At 51.7% G+C, this 15888-nt stretch overlaps 1 protein-coding gene across 9 annotated transcripts in view; it reads right to left on the bottom strand.

Annotated features, from left to right (window-relative positions):
- LOC120895887 (AF4/FMR2 family member lilli) overlaps nt 1–15888 on the bottom strand; it is an 80787-nt gene continuing 64899 nt past the window's right edge. For 6 of the 9 annotated variants that reach the window (XM_040299597.1, XM_040299602.1, XM_040299601.1 and 3 more), the window contains 9 exons: nt 5584–6530; nt 5152–5403; nt 3150–4068; nt 2572–3078; nt 2308–2485; nt 2022–2201; nt 1352–1935; nt 941–1285; nt 1–843 (listed from right to left, as the gene is read on the bottom strand). In XM_040299597.1, the coding sequence (XP_040155531.1) occupies nt 282–843; nt 941–1285; nt 1352–1935; nt 2022–2201; nt 2308–2485; nt 2572–3078; nt 3150–4068; nt 5152–5403; nt 5584–6529 (4473 nt within the window). In that variant the 5' untranslated portion in view covers nt 6530 and the 3' untranslated portion in view covers nt 1–281. The remainder of the gene's footprint in view (nt 844–940; nt 1286–1351; nt 1936–2021; nt 2202–2307; nt 2486–2571; nt 3079–3149; nt 4069–5151; nt 5404–5583; nt 6531–15888) is intronic. The other 3 variants (XM_040299599.1, XM_040299604.1, XM_040299600.1) reach the window with 3 other exon arrangements.

Here is a 15888-nt window from a genome sequence, read left to right as displayed (position 1 = left end):
CCCCCCCCCCCCCCCGCCAGCTCCCATACTTTCGCGGGGATGAGAGTTTCGCTTTTTAAAATATTAACGTGAATTCAACAGTAGTGTGCTTCGGTAAGAGCAGCAACAATAGTAACAATATAGTGCGCGCGTCCAGTGATGAATCTAGAGGGTCCGCCCACCGCGATGATGCGTGCGAGCGGTGCGGATGTGTATGTGTTTGTGTGTTGTCAGTCGTTCCAGATCGGGACGGTACCGCAGCAGCGATGCGGCCGATGCCAACGGTGGCGCGACCCAGTGCATTACCGGCCGAGCGACTTTTTCTTCAGCTTCTTGAGCGATGAGCGTGGTTTGGTTTTCTTTGCCGGTGGCGGCGAAGCGTACTGGCGGGCTAGATCGACACTGCTGGTGCTGCTGCTGCTGCTGCCACCGCCACCACCACCGCCGTAGTACGAAACGATCGGCATCGTTTGCAGAATGTTGCCGCCGGCAGGAGTGTTTACACCCTGCTGCTGCTGCTGGTCGGCATGCATAGTATGCCCGTTCGCTTGCAGGTGATGGTGCAGATGCTGGTGATGTTGGTGGGCCGGCGGGAGCTGTGGCGAGCCCGTTCGGACGCGATCGGGCGAACCGGTCCACCGGCTGTTGTGGAGCGGCGCGTACGGCGCGTCGGAGGAACCGTTGGCCGGTGCGGCACGCTTCAGCGAACCCGTCGACGAGGCGGGCGACGACAGCGTGGACGTGGACGAGGACATGGACGAGGCGGGCGAGTAGGTCATCTGGGCGAGGTTGAGCAGCGCGAACACACCTTCCTGGCGGCGGCGTTCCTCAACGTCTTCGGCGGAGGCGACATGAGCGGGATGGCTGAGAGAGAGAGAGAGAGAAAACACACACAAAAGTTAGTATCACAAACCACTGGGAGTGGAAGACTCATTTGCTTCGCTTTCATTGCAGCACCTACCTTTCCTCACTGCTTTCGTACGTAGCGTCCGAGGAGGTGCCATTGCTGACGTTGTCACTGTGCCGGATCGAATGCTGCTGTGGCTGGTGCGCATGATGGATCGCCGTGTGATGTTGCGGTGCTGGCTGGTGATGGTTGTGGTGGTGGTGGTGGTGCTTGCTGTGCTGCGGCGGCTCGTACCGTTCGTCCGACGACGAGCAGCAGCTCAATCCATTCGCTACCACCGCGGTAGTGCCGCCATTTGCAGCCGCTCCATTGGCGACCGCCAGCTGCTCCTGCACGCCGACACCGCCGGCCGAGTACGTGTGGTCCTCGCTCGGGGAGGTGGTAATGACCGGTGGGTTGCTAAAGCAGGAAGAAACATCGGCATGAGACGGAACCCTGCTCCACACGCGCCCGAAAAACACTTACCCATTGCGGAACGAGCTTTCGGTGAAAATCTTAGGTCCATGCTTGAGCGCCAGCATTGCGGTGGCGGCGTTCACATCCTCTATCGTGTCGGCGCTCCATTCGCGCCCCGCCACCAGCTCCTTCGGCAGGCTGGCGGCGCCACCCACACTGCCCCCATTCATGTACACTACACCGCCCGGACAGGACACGATCGTCGTACCGTCGGCGGTCGTCAGGTAGGTGGTGGTGGCGGTGGTGGTCCCGGTAGCGCCGTTCGCCGCCCCATTCATGGGCGGTTCGGGTGAACCGTTGCTGTGCCGATGGAAGCCACCGCCCGCCACGGCAATCAGCTGCTGGTGAGCGTGATGCACGGCCGGCAGCGGGTGCTGGTGCTGCTGCTCGTGCGCTATGTGATGATGCTGGGGCAGATACGGGCTGTGATGTGGCGGTCCGCCGACACCGGGGGCCAGATCACCACTGGCACCACCGTCGTAGTCGATCGGTGTCGAGGAGCGGCTAATGTCGTCCAGATCGTCCTGATGCAGCAGACCGTTTTGTGCATCGGCCGGCGCCAGCCGGCTCGTCAGCTGAGGAAAGTTGTCCTGCTAGAAAGAGAAAGGGTGAGATTTTTATTAAAAAAATCCCAAATTCTCCATTCCAAACAGTCACAAATCGTTGAACACACACAAACCTTGGAATAGTGTGACCCATTGCCGGTCGGGCTGGCATTGGTGGAGCGTTGCTGCTGCATGCTCTTGTACGTTGCCTTGTCGATGCCGGAACCGGCGTGGAACGGCGAGCGCGACAGTGCCTGCACCAGGTTCGGCCGGTACTGCGGCTCCACCATCCACAGCGAGCCTTTGCCGAGATTCTGCAGTGAGGTTAGGGGGGGGGGGGGGAACAAAACGTTTGTTTAAACAAAAATGTTGGCCAAAACTAAGGTACACAATAACAAACAAACAAAAAAGGAAACCTACCGCAGCCTTTTCCACCTTCTGGAAGCACTTGTTGAGCGACAGATTGTGGCGCACGCTGTTCTTCCAGCCGGTCGGGGCGGTTTTAAAGTACGGGAACTGATGCACGATCCAGGCGTAGATCTCCTTCACCGGCAGCGCCTTCTGCTGCGAGTTTTCGATGGCCATAAAGATGAGCGAGCTGGGAAGAGGAAGGCAAATGAGAAATTAATATTGCAAGCCATTTGGAATGCTCAAATCAGAGCTTTATCGGTTTGCTCCACACACCTAAAGCTGAACGGTGGCTTGCTGTTGACGTGTACAAGCGGATCGTATGGCACGTTGGTCGGATGCTTTGCCTTCGGCGGAGGTAACTTCGACGGGCTGACGGCACTGCTCGATTGTGGCGATGCCGGCATGGACAGCGAGCTGGTGGACGGTGGCGGTAACGGTTGCTGCTGCTGCTGTGGTGGAGGTGTCGCAATCGGCTGCTGCTGCTGCTGCTGCGACTGGTAATGACTTGGATGATGCTGGATAATTAAACCGTTGCCCGTGCTACCGTTGTGCGCTGGCGACAGCATCGTCGGCGACGACACGGGCGATGGTTTGATCATGTTGAGACCACCGTACACGGTCACGGTGTTGCCGACGCTGTTGCCGTACTCCTCGCCGCTGACATTCGGCGAGCTCATGGTGCTGCTGCTGCCACCGTAACTGCTGCTGCCGTTCTTGACCGGCGCTGCCGGCGGTGGATAGTGACGATCCTCGATCACGTCATCCTCGTACTTCACAGCACTGGCAAAGAGAGAACGGAAAAGGGTTAATAATGAGCACCACAACAGACGGAGAAGGTGTTTTGAGTGTACCTGCCGTACCTGCTTGTTAGTTGTTTCATCGGTGTGACGAAGATGTTGCTGCTAGTGCCACCGGTTGACATAAGCGTGACTGTGCCACCGATGGTGGCGGTTTTTGGATTTGGTTGATGCTGTTGTGGTTGCTGCTGCTGCTGTTGCTGTTGCTGTTGCTGCTGCTGCTGCTGCTGCTGCTGTTGCTGCTGTTTCACCAGCTCCTCGCGCAAATACTTTTTGTGGAAGTGTTGATGCGGGGTGGTAGTGCTGCTGGTGGTGCTGTTCGTGGTGGTACCGCTGCTATTAGCGGTACTGTTGGAATTCGCGCTGAGCGGTGTCGAAGCGGCCACGGGAGCTGCCGCCACCGAGGAGCTGACGGGCGAGGAAACGATTCCGTACGCCGACGGTACCGTGCTTGCTGCTGCGGACCCGGCCACAATGAACGGTGACGCTGCTGCCGGGGACGGGCTGGTCATCACCGACACCTTCATCGTTTTGCCACCATCCAGAATGAGCTGCTGCTGCTGCTGGACGGTGCTGCTGCCGCTACCATTGCTTCCGGCGAGCGCGTGATGGTGATGCTGATTGACCGCTATGACCGGAATGCCAATGATCGTGTCCCCGTTCAGCGTGGTGATTGCCTTCGCCGTGCCGGCCCCGTGCTGGTACAGATGCTGCGAGGGCGTACGACGGTCGGGCGTACCCGGCGGCGCCGGTTCGGTCGAGTAAGCGGGCGCACCGACGCTGCTGCCCGTGCTCTGCTCCGCCGACGATGAGTTGGCCGACGAGTTGTTGTCCTCGGAAATGCTGGACGAATCCTCCACAAAGTCACTGGTCGGCGAGATGCGGCCACCGGCAACGCCACCAGCAGCGGCAGTACCGCCACCCTGCCTAGGACTGTCGGGCGATGAGACTGGCACTTTGGACAGGTTGATACCTGCGTAGGTGACGCAACAAGAAGAGTAGACAGTGGTAAGTTTGGGGCAGGTTTGAAATTACTTTAAGACACACTAAGACACTAGATTCCTGCTCCTCGTTCCTCGAAAAGTGCTACGCGTGAGTCGCCTAACAACGCGTCATCACAACACACACACGCACCGCCCAGAGCGATCGGTCATTTACCTTCTGACACAGTCTGACACACACTGCACACACCCGTTACTAAGCATGTAGTGTGGGGAACACTGTACGCATCATTCCCAGCATTGCCCTGCTGCTGCTGTCTCGCACAGCCTCCTATGTCGACAAAGTAAGGAAATGCTAAAACGCGCCGTTTGCTACACTGCTGACGCATCTGTGACCCTTTGCTGTCTCTCCTTTGCAAGTGCGCAGCAACACGGCGACCATTCTCACCGAACGCGCTTCGCGCGGGACGCACAATACGCACCACAGCAACACGGTGCGTAAGCTGCGCGCGCACACGCCCGTTCTACTAACTCTTCCTAGGCTACCGAACAACTCGCCATGCCTGATTCGGATGATACGTCATTGACCTGCGTTTTCGCGATAGCTGCTGCCCCGTTTGTTTCATAGGGAATGGGGTGGTGCGTTCTCCTATTGCTTGCTAAGGTTTTCGCCTGCTAAGGTATCTGTGCTTGCTTGTTGGTTGTTTGCGCATTGGAGTAGAAGATTGAGAAACAGCCTTCGCCTGTTCCTGTTAAAGCACAGTCACTCTTGTGAACACTAGCTCACTTGGTATGTGCTTGATCGAGCAGCGGTGGTACGCGCTGTTGTGCATCTTCACCGCGCCATTGAGGTTAGTTAAACGGCAGCAACAGTGCGCTCCGCTGCGTGCCAAAAACAAAAAAAAAAAAAACACGAATCAAAACAACTCAACAGCAGAGCCGAGATCTCGTTGGCCTGATCTAAATTCCGGCATACTTCTGTTCCCCCGTTTTCTTGCCACCCTTTTCCCCATCCCACAGCGTACCTAACAGACCTAACCCGTCGTAACGTGTTTCTGATGCTTCTTTTTGTTTTTGCTTTGCTTTACCGATGATGATGATGATGCGATCGTTACCTTTTAGTAAATTCTTATCCTGCAACCAGGACAACGACGTGAGCTCCTCGTCACCGTTCCCGGGCGGCCCGGAACCGGCGGGCGAACCACCGTGCGCATGGGCGGGATGAGCGGGCAGCGCGACGGTGCGCGTCGTGCCACCCGCCGTGCTGATGATAACGTTGTTGTTAATGATGTCGTGCTCGGCCATGTCCATCTGCTCCGTTGCCAGCAGCACGATGTTACCGCCGTTGATCGTTTCGCCCGTCGTTGCTGCAGGCGAGGGAGGGAAGAAAAAGGTAGCACAGAAAAGGTTAGAGAAGCTTGATGGTATTTGCCGTTCAATTGCTATATGAAATATGGATTCTAATTGGAAAGCCTAACAAGGTCACCGAAATCCATTAAATCCTGCAAGAAGAAACGCACAGTCACTGCGCGGTTACTCTTACTTACTTATATAATCTTCGCCCGCGCGCCCCTGATGCAGCAGCACCAGCTTGCCCGTGGTCGTCGTGGTGGCGGTTCCGTTGCGATCCGTCACCACCAGCATACCACCACCGGCGCTGCTGTTGGTAGGAGCACCGAGCGATGCCGGAGAGGAGGAGGAGGATGAGGACGAGGACGGTGACGATGGCACGGCTGCATTGACCACGGTGGTGGCGGCCCCTCCGGTCACTAGTGCGAGTGCACCGGCCGTTCCACTGCGGTCGGACGCCATATTGCTGCTGCTGCTGCTGCTTCCGGTGGTGGTGTTGACGACCGGAGCACCGTTCGACGTTACCGTGGTAACCGTTTGGTAGTGGTTGGTGCCGTTACCAGCGCTGCTGCTGCCCAGACTGATGGTGTACGTTTGGTGGTGCTGCGACTGCTGCTGGTGGTGGTGGTGGTGTGGATGCACAATTTGGTGTGTAACTGTGCCACTGCCGCTGTTGTTGTTGTTGTTGCCGAGCAGGATGTTTTTCCCTGCGTGGCTACTGTTGTGATTTTTGAAGCTCGTATTATTGTTGTTGATCGTATGGTTCACGCTGTGTTGCTGCTGCTGCTGCTGGTGCAGGTGCAGAATTTGCTGATGCATGATGGACTGGTCCAGGGGGATCGCGGACAGTACCATGCTGGTGCCGGTGGTTGCCTTGCTGGCGGCGGGACCCTCGGTCATACCAGCGCCACCGAGCGGGCAGGCGGACAGTGTCGTTTCCGCGCCGGGGCTTGGCACCGGCGACGACGTCTCGACCGTCACGTGATCTCCGACGATCGTTTCCGCCGGCTCGAGCAGCGTTTCCTCCTCCAGCAGCTCTTCCTCGATCGATTCTTCCGCAATTAGATGATGGACACTGGTACTGTCGTTGCTGTTGCTGCTGCTGCTGCTGCTGTCTTCATCAAGTGTCCTTTCCGGGGACATCCTGTAAATTTGAGAGAAGAAAACAAAAGGGAGAAAAGATGTTAGCCAAATGTTACTTCCTTTTGAGATATTGAGGTTACTTGTCAGATATTGGAATCTCCTGTAGATGTTGTTCTAACCCACAAGAGGGCAGATCCAACTTACAGAGAGAGAGCAAGAGAGCGAAGAGGAAGCACAAGTCTTACAGACTAAGCACACGCGTCGCACTGTCTTACAATGCGGACCCTGCCTGCCAAAGGACTCATGGCGGAATGGAGACCACCACCAAAAGCCAAACCATCTGCTCCAAACATCTTCACCGTTTGCGATTTCGATTTCGCGCACCAATATTTGTTTCTTCCTTGCACAAACGGACGAACCACAACAAACCATAGAAACGGCGATGCGCGGCGAACCCCAAACACTGACGCCGTTCCAAAAGGACGAACACATCACCATCGTCGGGGGTTCATCGTCGGATCATCGCGCCCCCTTCCCCTCGATTTCTAGGGCGGTGCGGGTAAATCCCGACGGCATCGATTTAATAAACTCCGGCGGTGACCACCCGTACCGGCCTCACACACGCTAGAAGCTGTGTTACCACTTAAGGGAGTGCCCCGTAGAGCACACAAACCACCTCCCCGGGTTGATGGAGGAGCTTTTGCTTGTACAAAAGCCAAGCCTACTAGATCCCGTGAATAGTGCGCCCCTGCATGTGTCCCTTACAACTACCACCACCAAACCAGTGCGCGAGATGGTGTGGTCGCGTGCTGGTGGCTGTAACAAACCGTAACCAAGGGTAACGCGGTAAAACGAGGATGTCACACCACGGCGAGAGAAGCGTCGGTAAGGAAGGATTAGGCTTGCAAGGACCTCCACTTGTTTAGTTATCGCGCTCGGTGTGTCCGTGTGTTTATTTCCCCCCCTTTCAATCCAGTTTGTTTGTCTAGTTTCCAAAACTACAACATACGCCTAGGAGGGGCACCGTAAAAAAACCCTCCCGTCAAACCTGCGACTGTTGCCATGTACCGCACCTCAGTGCACTCGGACAAATATCAAAACCTGATAGTGTGTGTCCTAGTCGCCGTGTCCTTCAAAGTCCTTTTCCCGCAGTTATCGAAGCGGCAGCAGTAGTCCAAGGAAAAGCAGCACCTTGCTCACCTTCCGCCCCCCATTCTAGCTTAATGTTGACCCAATTGTGCTTTCTTATTTAAGCTTCGTTTTTTTTCTGTCGCTTTCTCCCTAGGAAAAGGGCAGCAATTCCTCCGGGATGGCTTGACGAATGGTGATGGACAGCGCGCTGCCCGTGGTGATCGGTCTGATAATCGGTACCAAGGGAGTAGGAGAGAGAGAGAGAGAGAGAGAGAGAGAAAGAGAGAGAGAGTTTTCCTCTGTCGTTGCTCATCAAACATTGATGAAGCAAACGGACTAACAACCTTCTGCAGCCAATCCGATAGGGAAATGGTACAATTAACATTAACTTTTCTTTTCTTTCTCTTCCCCATCCTCCCTTCAGTATCGTCCCGTTTGCACCGTCAAGGATGAGTTACACCGTCTTAGGGCAGCAGGATTAAAGTGTGGCTAAAAATAAGCATCCTTCCGTTCTACCCGGGGAGACCTTTGCAGGTTTCCCTGTCCAATGCTATTATTTTCCAGCTCTTCCGATATCTCTTTCACTCTCTCTTCTTCTCTTTTTGGTGAGGAAAATTGGTTTACTTGCGCGTCGAGGCCTATGAGGCCTATGATAAATCAATATATAACAAAAAAAATCATTTCCAAAAGCATTTTTACCTAAAAACGAACTAAATTTGAGCGCTAAACGGATTTTGCTCCTATTCCCAGAAGTTCAACAGTGGCAAATACATCAAATTAAAGTTTTCCACTAGAAACACTACCATAAAGTTTGCCACGGCTTTGCAATAAATGGAAACCAACCAATGGAACCAGGAAACTGGAACCGGCACGAGCACGCGGTCGGCCATCATCGACGCCACGTTGTCGCCCGTCGTCCGGTGGATAATTTGGATGTGAAATTTTTACACACACACGCCCCTGGGGGCTTCTGTGACAGGCAGGGAGGCGGGCAGGCAGGGTGAAATTGGATCAATTTTGTACAGCAAACACACACACACACACACACATACTCTCGAGGAATCGACGAGGACCCACCTTCATCGTCTCTCTGTCAAGAGGGAAAAGTTGCCCGGACAACTTGGCCCATGCTCCTGCATTCAACGACAACCGAGCAATTGGGGTGTTTTTTGTGTGTGTTTTTTGTTCGTGCGACTCCAAAGGGAAAGGTGAAACATTCCACACGGAGGAAAGCATAGTCACAGCATTATTACACCTGACTAAGGGTTAGTTTGATGGGTTTTTTTTTAGATTATTTTTTGTGTGAGCAATTGTTTAAAAATTATGAAGAACAAAAGGACACACACACACACATAGGAAAATAGTGTAATCGACAAGCTGTGTATTATGTCACAATTGGAGCGGAAGTTTTTCCTTTTCGGTGCAGTGTTTGCGTTTGAAGGACAGGAGGGACACAACCATACACACAGGAATTGGAAGCTTCCGTTTTCCAAAGGCAGGGATTAAGAAGAGGTGGAGTTGGAAGTGGGAAGTGACTACAAGAGTGGTAGGTTCGGTTAGTGATTTTTTTTCTAGCAGTTACCAAAGAAACCACCCTTCGACAGGCAGGCACAAACAATTGACGGATCATGATGGGGTAAGGGTGGTAAGGCGACGACTGTGACTCTTCCCATACTAGGAAAGGTTAGTACTAACGCCTTCCTAGTGGTACTAAGAACTACCTAGAAACAGGTCACGGCAGGACCTGGAAGGAGAAAGGCCTTGGAACGGCGCCGCTTTCGTGTACCCCTTTTTCCCTCCACACAGACACACATACACACTAATGTCGGCCGTCGTAAAACCATTTAGTGTTGGTTCTTGTTGCTAACGCAGCACACTATTGCAACATCATCATCACAATCCAGCCAATTTCGCTGCAAAGGTGCACAAACCAACGGAGCAATATCGGGGGGCCAGCGTGAGCACTTGCATGCGCCAGGCACAGAGTAATGCGCCTGCAGGGTATGCAATCCTGCACACGTATGCGCGATGGTAATTGCTGAGGTTTGTTGAGGACTTTTAATTAATTTGTCGATAGAACGGAACACACACCTGCAGGAGGTTGGGTGGTGGTGGCATCAGAACCTGTCCTGGCTACTTCACCCCCCCCCCCTCCCCACCAAAAAACCACTCACTGCTTGAACTTTGTGCGAATAAAATAACGATTTTATTTAAAAAAAAAAAAACAGAAAGTGAACATAAAACAAACAGGAAAAGAATGCGGTTCCGACTCGCTTGGGCCGAGAGATTAGTGCATTAAACACGACCAATTTGGAACAGTCTCTCTATACTGCCAACCAACAACAACAAAAAGCTGAAAAAACGGCACACACCACACATACCAAACACGACAAAGAGAAAGGCACACAGCGCGTCGCGAGCGACGAGTGGTTGGTTTTCGGTGGTCTTCTCTTTTACATACCGATATCAACTGATCGTAACCGAGCTGCTGCTACTGCTGCTGTTGGTTTGCCAGCCGCACCAAACCGCAACCACCACCACCACCCACCCAGGGAAGGCCTGCTGCAACGCACCGAACCTGCCACAAGGGTTGATCCAGACACGTAAACCAAACAACAACCAAAAAAAAAACATGTTTCGGGTCAGTTGTTCGGGCAAGAGAGTTTGATCGAACTTGCAAAGCACTTGCTTTGCGGCTGATGGAAAGCAACATGAACAGCAACAGCGGGAGCAATGGTGTAAAGGACTTTCCAAATTATAATCCGATTTTTTCGCTGTAATTTTGTATGCATTACAACACAGTAGTGGGCGGAAATGGTATAAATTCTTGTACACCAAATGCCTTACTAACAACATTCCTTACCTTCCACAAAAAAGTAAAAAAACGGGGGTTGAAGGAAAAAGAGGCCAACACGGCAAGCATTACATGATGGTTATGGAAGGGGAAGAGGCTCTTCTAAGGTCCTTTCGCCTAACCCCAAAGAAAAAAAGAAGTGCCGAGCAGCAGCAGCAGCAGCAGCAGATTGATTTGTTGTTTGGTTGCCAACGTAAACAAAATTTCAACCTTCTTCTTGGTTACTGCCCCCACCACCGAGCCACGCTCTCCCCTATCGTTTTCTTCCGCCAAACAAACGGTGTATTTTTATCCCACACTAAAACACACACACACACGCGCATCGGAAACATCACTCTCCTTTTTTATACACTTTGCTCTCTCTCTCTCTCTTTCTCTCCCTCTCTCTCTTTCCATCGTTAGGCCACTCCGTAGTGATGACAACGGCGTGTTGAGCCGAGTCCTTGCAATGTCAAACAACGCGTAAAAGGCAGCCATCACACGCACACCACCGACGGTTTTCCGCAGTCTACTATGCTGTGTCCGTCAGTACACTGTTTGCTCGCCTCTCCTAGCAACCCTCATTGAAGGGGGCTACGTGTGTCTGTGTGTGAGTGAGAGAGCGCCGACCAGCCTGACGACGCATACTCAGCAGCGGGCCAGTCGCCGCACACAACAGAACCTTGCTCGTCCTAGGGCACACCACGTTACAGTGTGTGTGTGTGTGTGTGTGTGTGTGTGTGTGTGTGTGTGTGAGGAGCGCACAAAAAAGGTCAAGGTCACACACAGTGTGACAGCTGAATACGGAGAGGGAAAGCTTTCCGGTGTGTGTAGAGATGGCGACCACTACCACTACTACTACTACTATTACACATTGCTGCTGCTCGAAAGGACGAGAATGTGACAAGCAGCGCGCTGGAATGTAGAGTGAACTCACAGCTGCTGCTTTGGCCGTGGAAGTGGATGGAAAGAATGGGCAGGGGGGGGGGAGGGGGGAACGGAGAGAGCGCAAAAACAGGATGTTTGACCGTAGTTTCCATAGCTGCTGCTGCTGCTGCTGCTACTGTGTACTAACAGTGCTATGCTGTGGTGTGGTTTTAGTTGCATCAAACGCGTCCTTTTAATCTAGCACTCTCCTGCTCGCACACACTCTCTCTCGCTCTCTCTCTCTCTTTCAAGTGGTTTTGTACACGGACGATGGGGATGATGCCCGATGATGGCCTGATTATATCACCCTCTGGGTTTGTGTGTGTATGTGTGTGTTTGTGGCCTGATTTGCCTTTGTGTTGTTTGACATTGTTTTTGCTCGGCCGGTCGTTGCTGGCAACGCAAAACAAGAAGCGAACGCCTTTTGCAGGCGCACAACGCGAAAATTGCACGGTCACAACAAAGGGGGAGCCAAGTTTCAAACGAAATAAAGAAGAGCATTGCACAGGAAAGGAAAATACTTCACGAGAAAATTAAAAAAAATAACAGTGGAAGCACAAGGAGCAGGGATGTAATGATGAATCCTTCATGCGCATTGGTTGATCCATTGTGTAGCAACAATCTACTTCAACGGATTACTTTTAAGTACGTTTTTTTAGATTGTTCATTATTCCGCTTTTATTATTGTTATTCTTTGTTTATTCTGCAACAAAAAACTGTCCTAATTGATTGTTTACTAATGCTGAAGAGATCAATCAAGAGATCAAGAGATCGTTTCGCTGGCATTCAAACAGCGTTGCCAACAAACCTCGTCCAGTACACCAAAAACAGCGCTCCCCGCTCCCCTCCTCCAAATGCGCCTTCCTCTAGTTAACCTTTAGAGAAGGAGCCCATTTTACAAATCATTTGTACAGCTGTACGAGACTGAGACAAAAAGTGAAAGAACCTTTTAAGCCATATTCATCAATATATATGTTTTTTTTTTTTGGACACACTTACCACCAAACCTAAAAATTTCAAGGTTTTCCGGTAAGTGACACTCACCCTTCGCCTCCGGGGACCTTTCAAGGGGGCTCGCACACACACACACACACACACACACACACACACACACACACACACACACAATCGCAACCAAATCAAGCCACATCATTCGCGCGCACCGAGACGAGGCGCATGTGAAGCTACAAACACGTGTCCTTCGCTACTGCGCGTGACAGCTTGGTTGATGACTCGACGCCTTTTGCAGCGCGCGAGAGAGAGAGAGAGAGGGGAAGGGGGCATTAGTGGCACTGGTGGCGCAAAAAGTGGAAGCGTCAAACGCCGGGCTCGCGAGATAAGACTGTGCTGCGCGGCTGGTGTTTTCGAAACATGGAACCCATCCATGAGCCCTCTCTCTCTCTCTCTCTGCCTGCTCCCGGCGCAACGGAAAGCCAATTAGGAATCGGGCGGCGATGGTGGTAGCAGCACAGTGTGTGTGTGTGGGAAATTGGCCCTTACGCCATACACTTTGCTGCACACACAATACAACCTTATCGCATGGGAGCCAAACACAGACGCCACCGACCGTCCGAGCGGAGGCAAGCGTGAAACTCCACGCCCGGGAGGGGGGAGTGACGGTGCGGGGTTTGGCGTGTCCACAGCCAGTACACCAAGCGCGTTCATATGCCACCGCACTGCCTTATAATGAGCATGAGCATGGGCAATCAAATATGCACACACCCATATACACCCAGCAGTACGCGCGTGTGTGTGTGTGCGGACGATGGAAATGGGAAACCGCAACACCACTCGAACCTTCCGAAAAGCGTTTCTTTTAAGGAAGAAAAAACACGCAAATCGAATTACAACAAAACAAGAGAACACACTTCTAGAACAACCACACATCACCATCGTGTGTGTGTGTGTGTGTGTGTGTGTGTGTGTGTGTGTGTGTGTGTGTGTGTGTGTGTGTGTGTGTGTGTGTGTGTGTGTGTGTGTGTGTGTGTGTGTGTGTGTGTGTGTGTGTGTGTGTGTGTGTGTGTGTGTGTGTGGTATGCAATTTCATATTTTACCCATTTGTCGGAAGGTCCGGTCCAAATCATAGACGAGGACTTCATGTCTTATGGTCATGAGAACGAAACCAACCATCGCCAACATCGCCCCGCAAATGAAGCAATCGCGCGAACTGTTTGCAACTCTGCTCGCAAACGATTCCATATAACCTTTGCTTTCTCAAGAACATTTAAAAGACACACACGCACACACACATACACACGATGATCACATAAACGCATTAAGCACATATACACCCTGAAACACACGCAGCACACGCAACAAACAAAGTGTGTGTTTGCTGATAAAAATGCAGCGCAAAACTGCACACCTATTCTACGGTACAGCGCCGATTATTACAAGCGAAAGGAAATAATATGCACCGCGCATAAATATTGATAAGTGTCTGGAAACAAGGGAAGTAGGGAATGAAGAGCACCTAAAGCGAATGGGGAACGGTCGACCCCTTGACGAGTTGAACCGCTTATTTAAAGTCCACCACGCAGCCGGGTTGGTTGGTTGGCTGCGGTGGAGGTTTTAACCCACAAAAACACGCAAAAGAATGAGGTATTTAACGTTTCATTACAATGTAGCGCACCTTCGTACAAAAAAGAAAAGTCATTCTAAAGACGCGTAGAAGCACACCTTAACCTTTCAAATGACACGTGCATGACACGATCGTGTACGGTATTATGATCAGAAGCGACGAAACTACCACAGCACAATCGCCATATCATATCGACGCTAATCGATTGGGGATTTCTCACCATTTCGATACGTCTGGACGGTAATGGATAATTTCTTTTTTTGCAAATAAAAAACCCCGCACCAACACACACATTAAACGATGAAGATAAATGAGACGCCTTGCATAACGCGCAATGGCGTCTCCCAGTTCCCCCTATAAAAGGTTGTGGTTTTGATGAAACAGTCCCACCCCGTGTGTGTGTGTGTGTTTAAAGGGTTACAATTTATATGCTTATTTCTTGTTCTTTTTTTTCTGGCATCGTCTCAGAGTCTCAGCACAGCTGGTGAGTTGCCTTTTTGCGCTCTCTCGCAGAGAAGGTGTACTTTGAACCGGTAAAGGCACCCGGTGGTGCGTGTGTTACCACATACGAGGCGCACACACCATGCCACTATCGCCCATGCGGACTGCCGGCAGCAACAATCTACTAAAAGGGTGTAGATAGTGGAATGAGAGCCATATTTAGCTCCTTTCCCACACATAAGCGCAAACGCATCAATATATATGTGGTAATAGAGGGGGGGGGGGGGGGGTAGAGGAGCATGAACCACTTTTTGCTGTGTATAATTTGTGTTAATTATTTAGAAAGTTCTGTGAAGTTGTGCCCACGGTATATTCAATTGTCCGTTGGAGCTTCTTCAACAACAACACATCGAGCAATGATCAATCCAGAAAGAATCATATTGGTTCGTTGCGTGATTGAGGTGTGATCGCCCGCTGGTCTATTGGTTAGATGCACCGGCTCTTTGACAAAGTCGGATATGGTTCGAATCCCTTCCAGTTACAGTTTGATTGTCTGTTTTAAACAGTTTTTCGAACTTCAAAAAACAACTCATTCAACTCAAGCGACGAACTCCTCTCCTCATGTTGGATCTGTACAACAGATGACACAATATATGAGGCGCATACTGCAGCATAAGATCATCATATCATGTAGATATATACACTAACAGTTAAGGACCTTCTTTTCAACATTTTATATAGGTCACTGTCCTATCTACCACAACTTGTCCTGGTTTTGTCAAAATATTGACTCAAAAATCGCTCTTTGTCTTTGAGTTCCGCATTTTCTTCCATTGTTGAACATTCCCTTGCTCTGCTTCCAATTCCCTTGAACCACCCCCCGTGTACTGTCAAAGCTGTTTGGGTGTGCTTCGGATCGGAGATCACTCCCGTACCGTTGTTTGTCATTCCGAAACGTGTAACGGCGACGACAAACACAGCCGACAACAATTCCACTGTATGACATCCAACTGCAAACGACGTTCAAACGTAATTCCACTGCAGAGGGAACCTCTTCTTAGTCACATCACCCCCCCCCCCTCTCCCCCTTCGGTGCCACGTGATCATTGCTATTTTCGTAAAAATGGTCCACCAGCACCGGTCGTCGATCTTCTACCTTTAATTCTTGCCTCGCTTTTTGGTTGCTCCAGTTGTTCCACACAGCACTGAGCATTGAGCGCATTGTAGTTTTTGCGTAGGCGACAGCACACCGACCGCAAGGGGCGCGTATGCGGAGGGGACCAACATGATCTTCGTTCAAGCCGGCACCACCCCCTACCCACCCGGTGGTCGTCGAGGGGGTCGGTCGGAATTCGGCCAAACGACGACACAAACAACGAAAATGCGTCGATTTTTCCCGTCGGGCAGCAGCAAAAGGTTTCAAGCTTAGACGCTTGGGTCCGTATCGGGAGAGAGAGAGACTACGAAACCCCGGGGTGTGGCATGAGTTTGATTTGTGTAGTTTCG

The sequence above is a fragment of the Anopheles arabiensis genome, chromosome 2 (genome assembly GCF_016920715.1).
Source record: "Anopheles arabiensis isolate DONGOLA chromosome 2, AaraD3, whole genome shotgun sequence".
Lineage (NCBI taxonomy): Eukaryota > Metazoa > Arthropoda > Insecta > Diptera > Culicidae > Anopheles > Anopheles arabiensis.
Note: the sequence above shows the minus strand (reverse complement) of the source record. Positions and strands in the feature narration are given on the sequence as shown.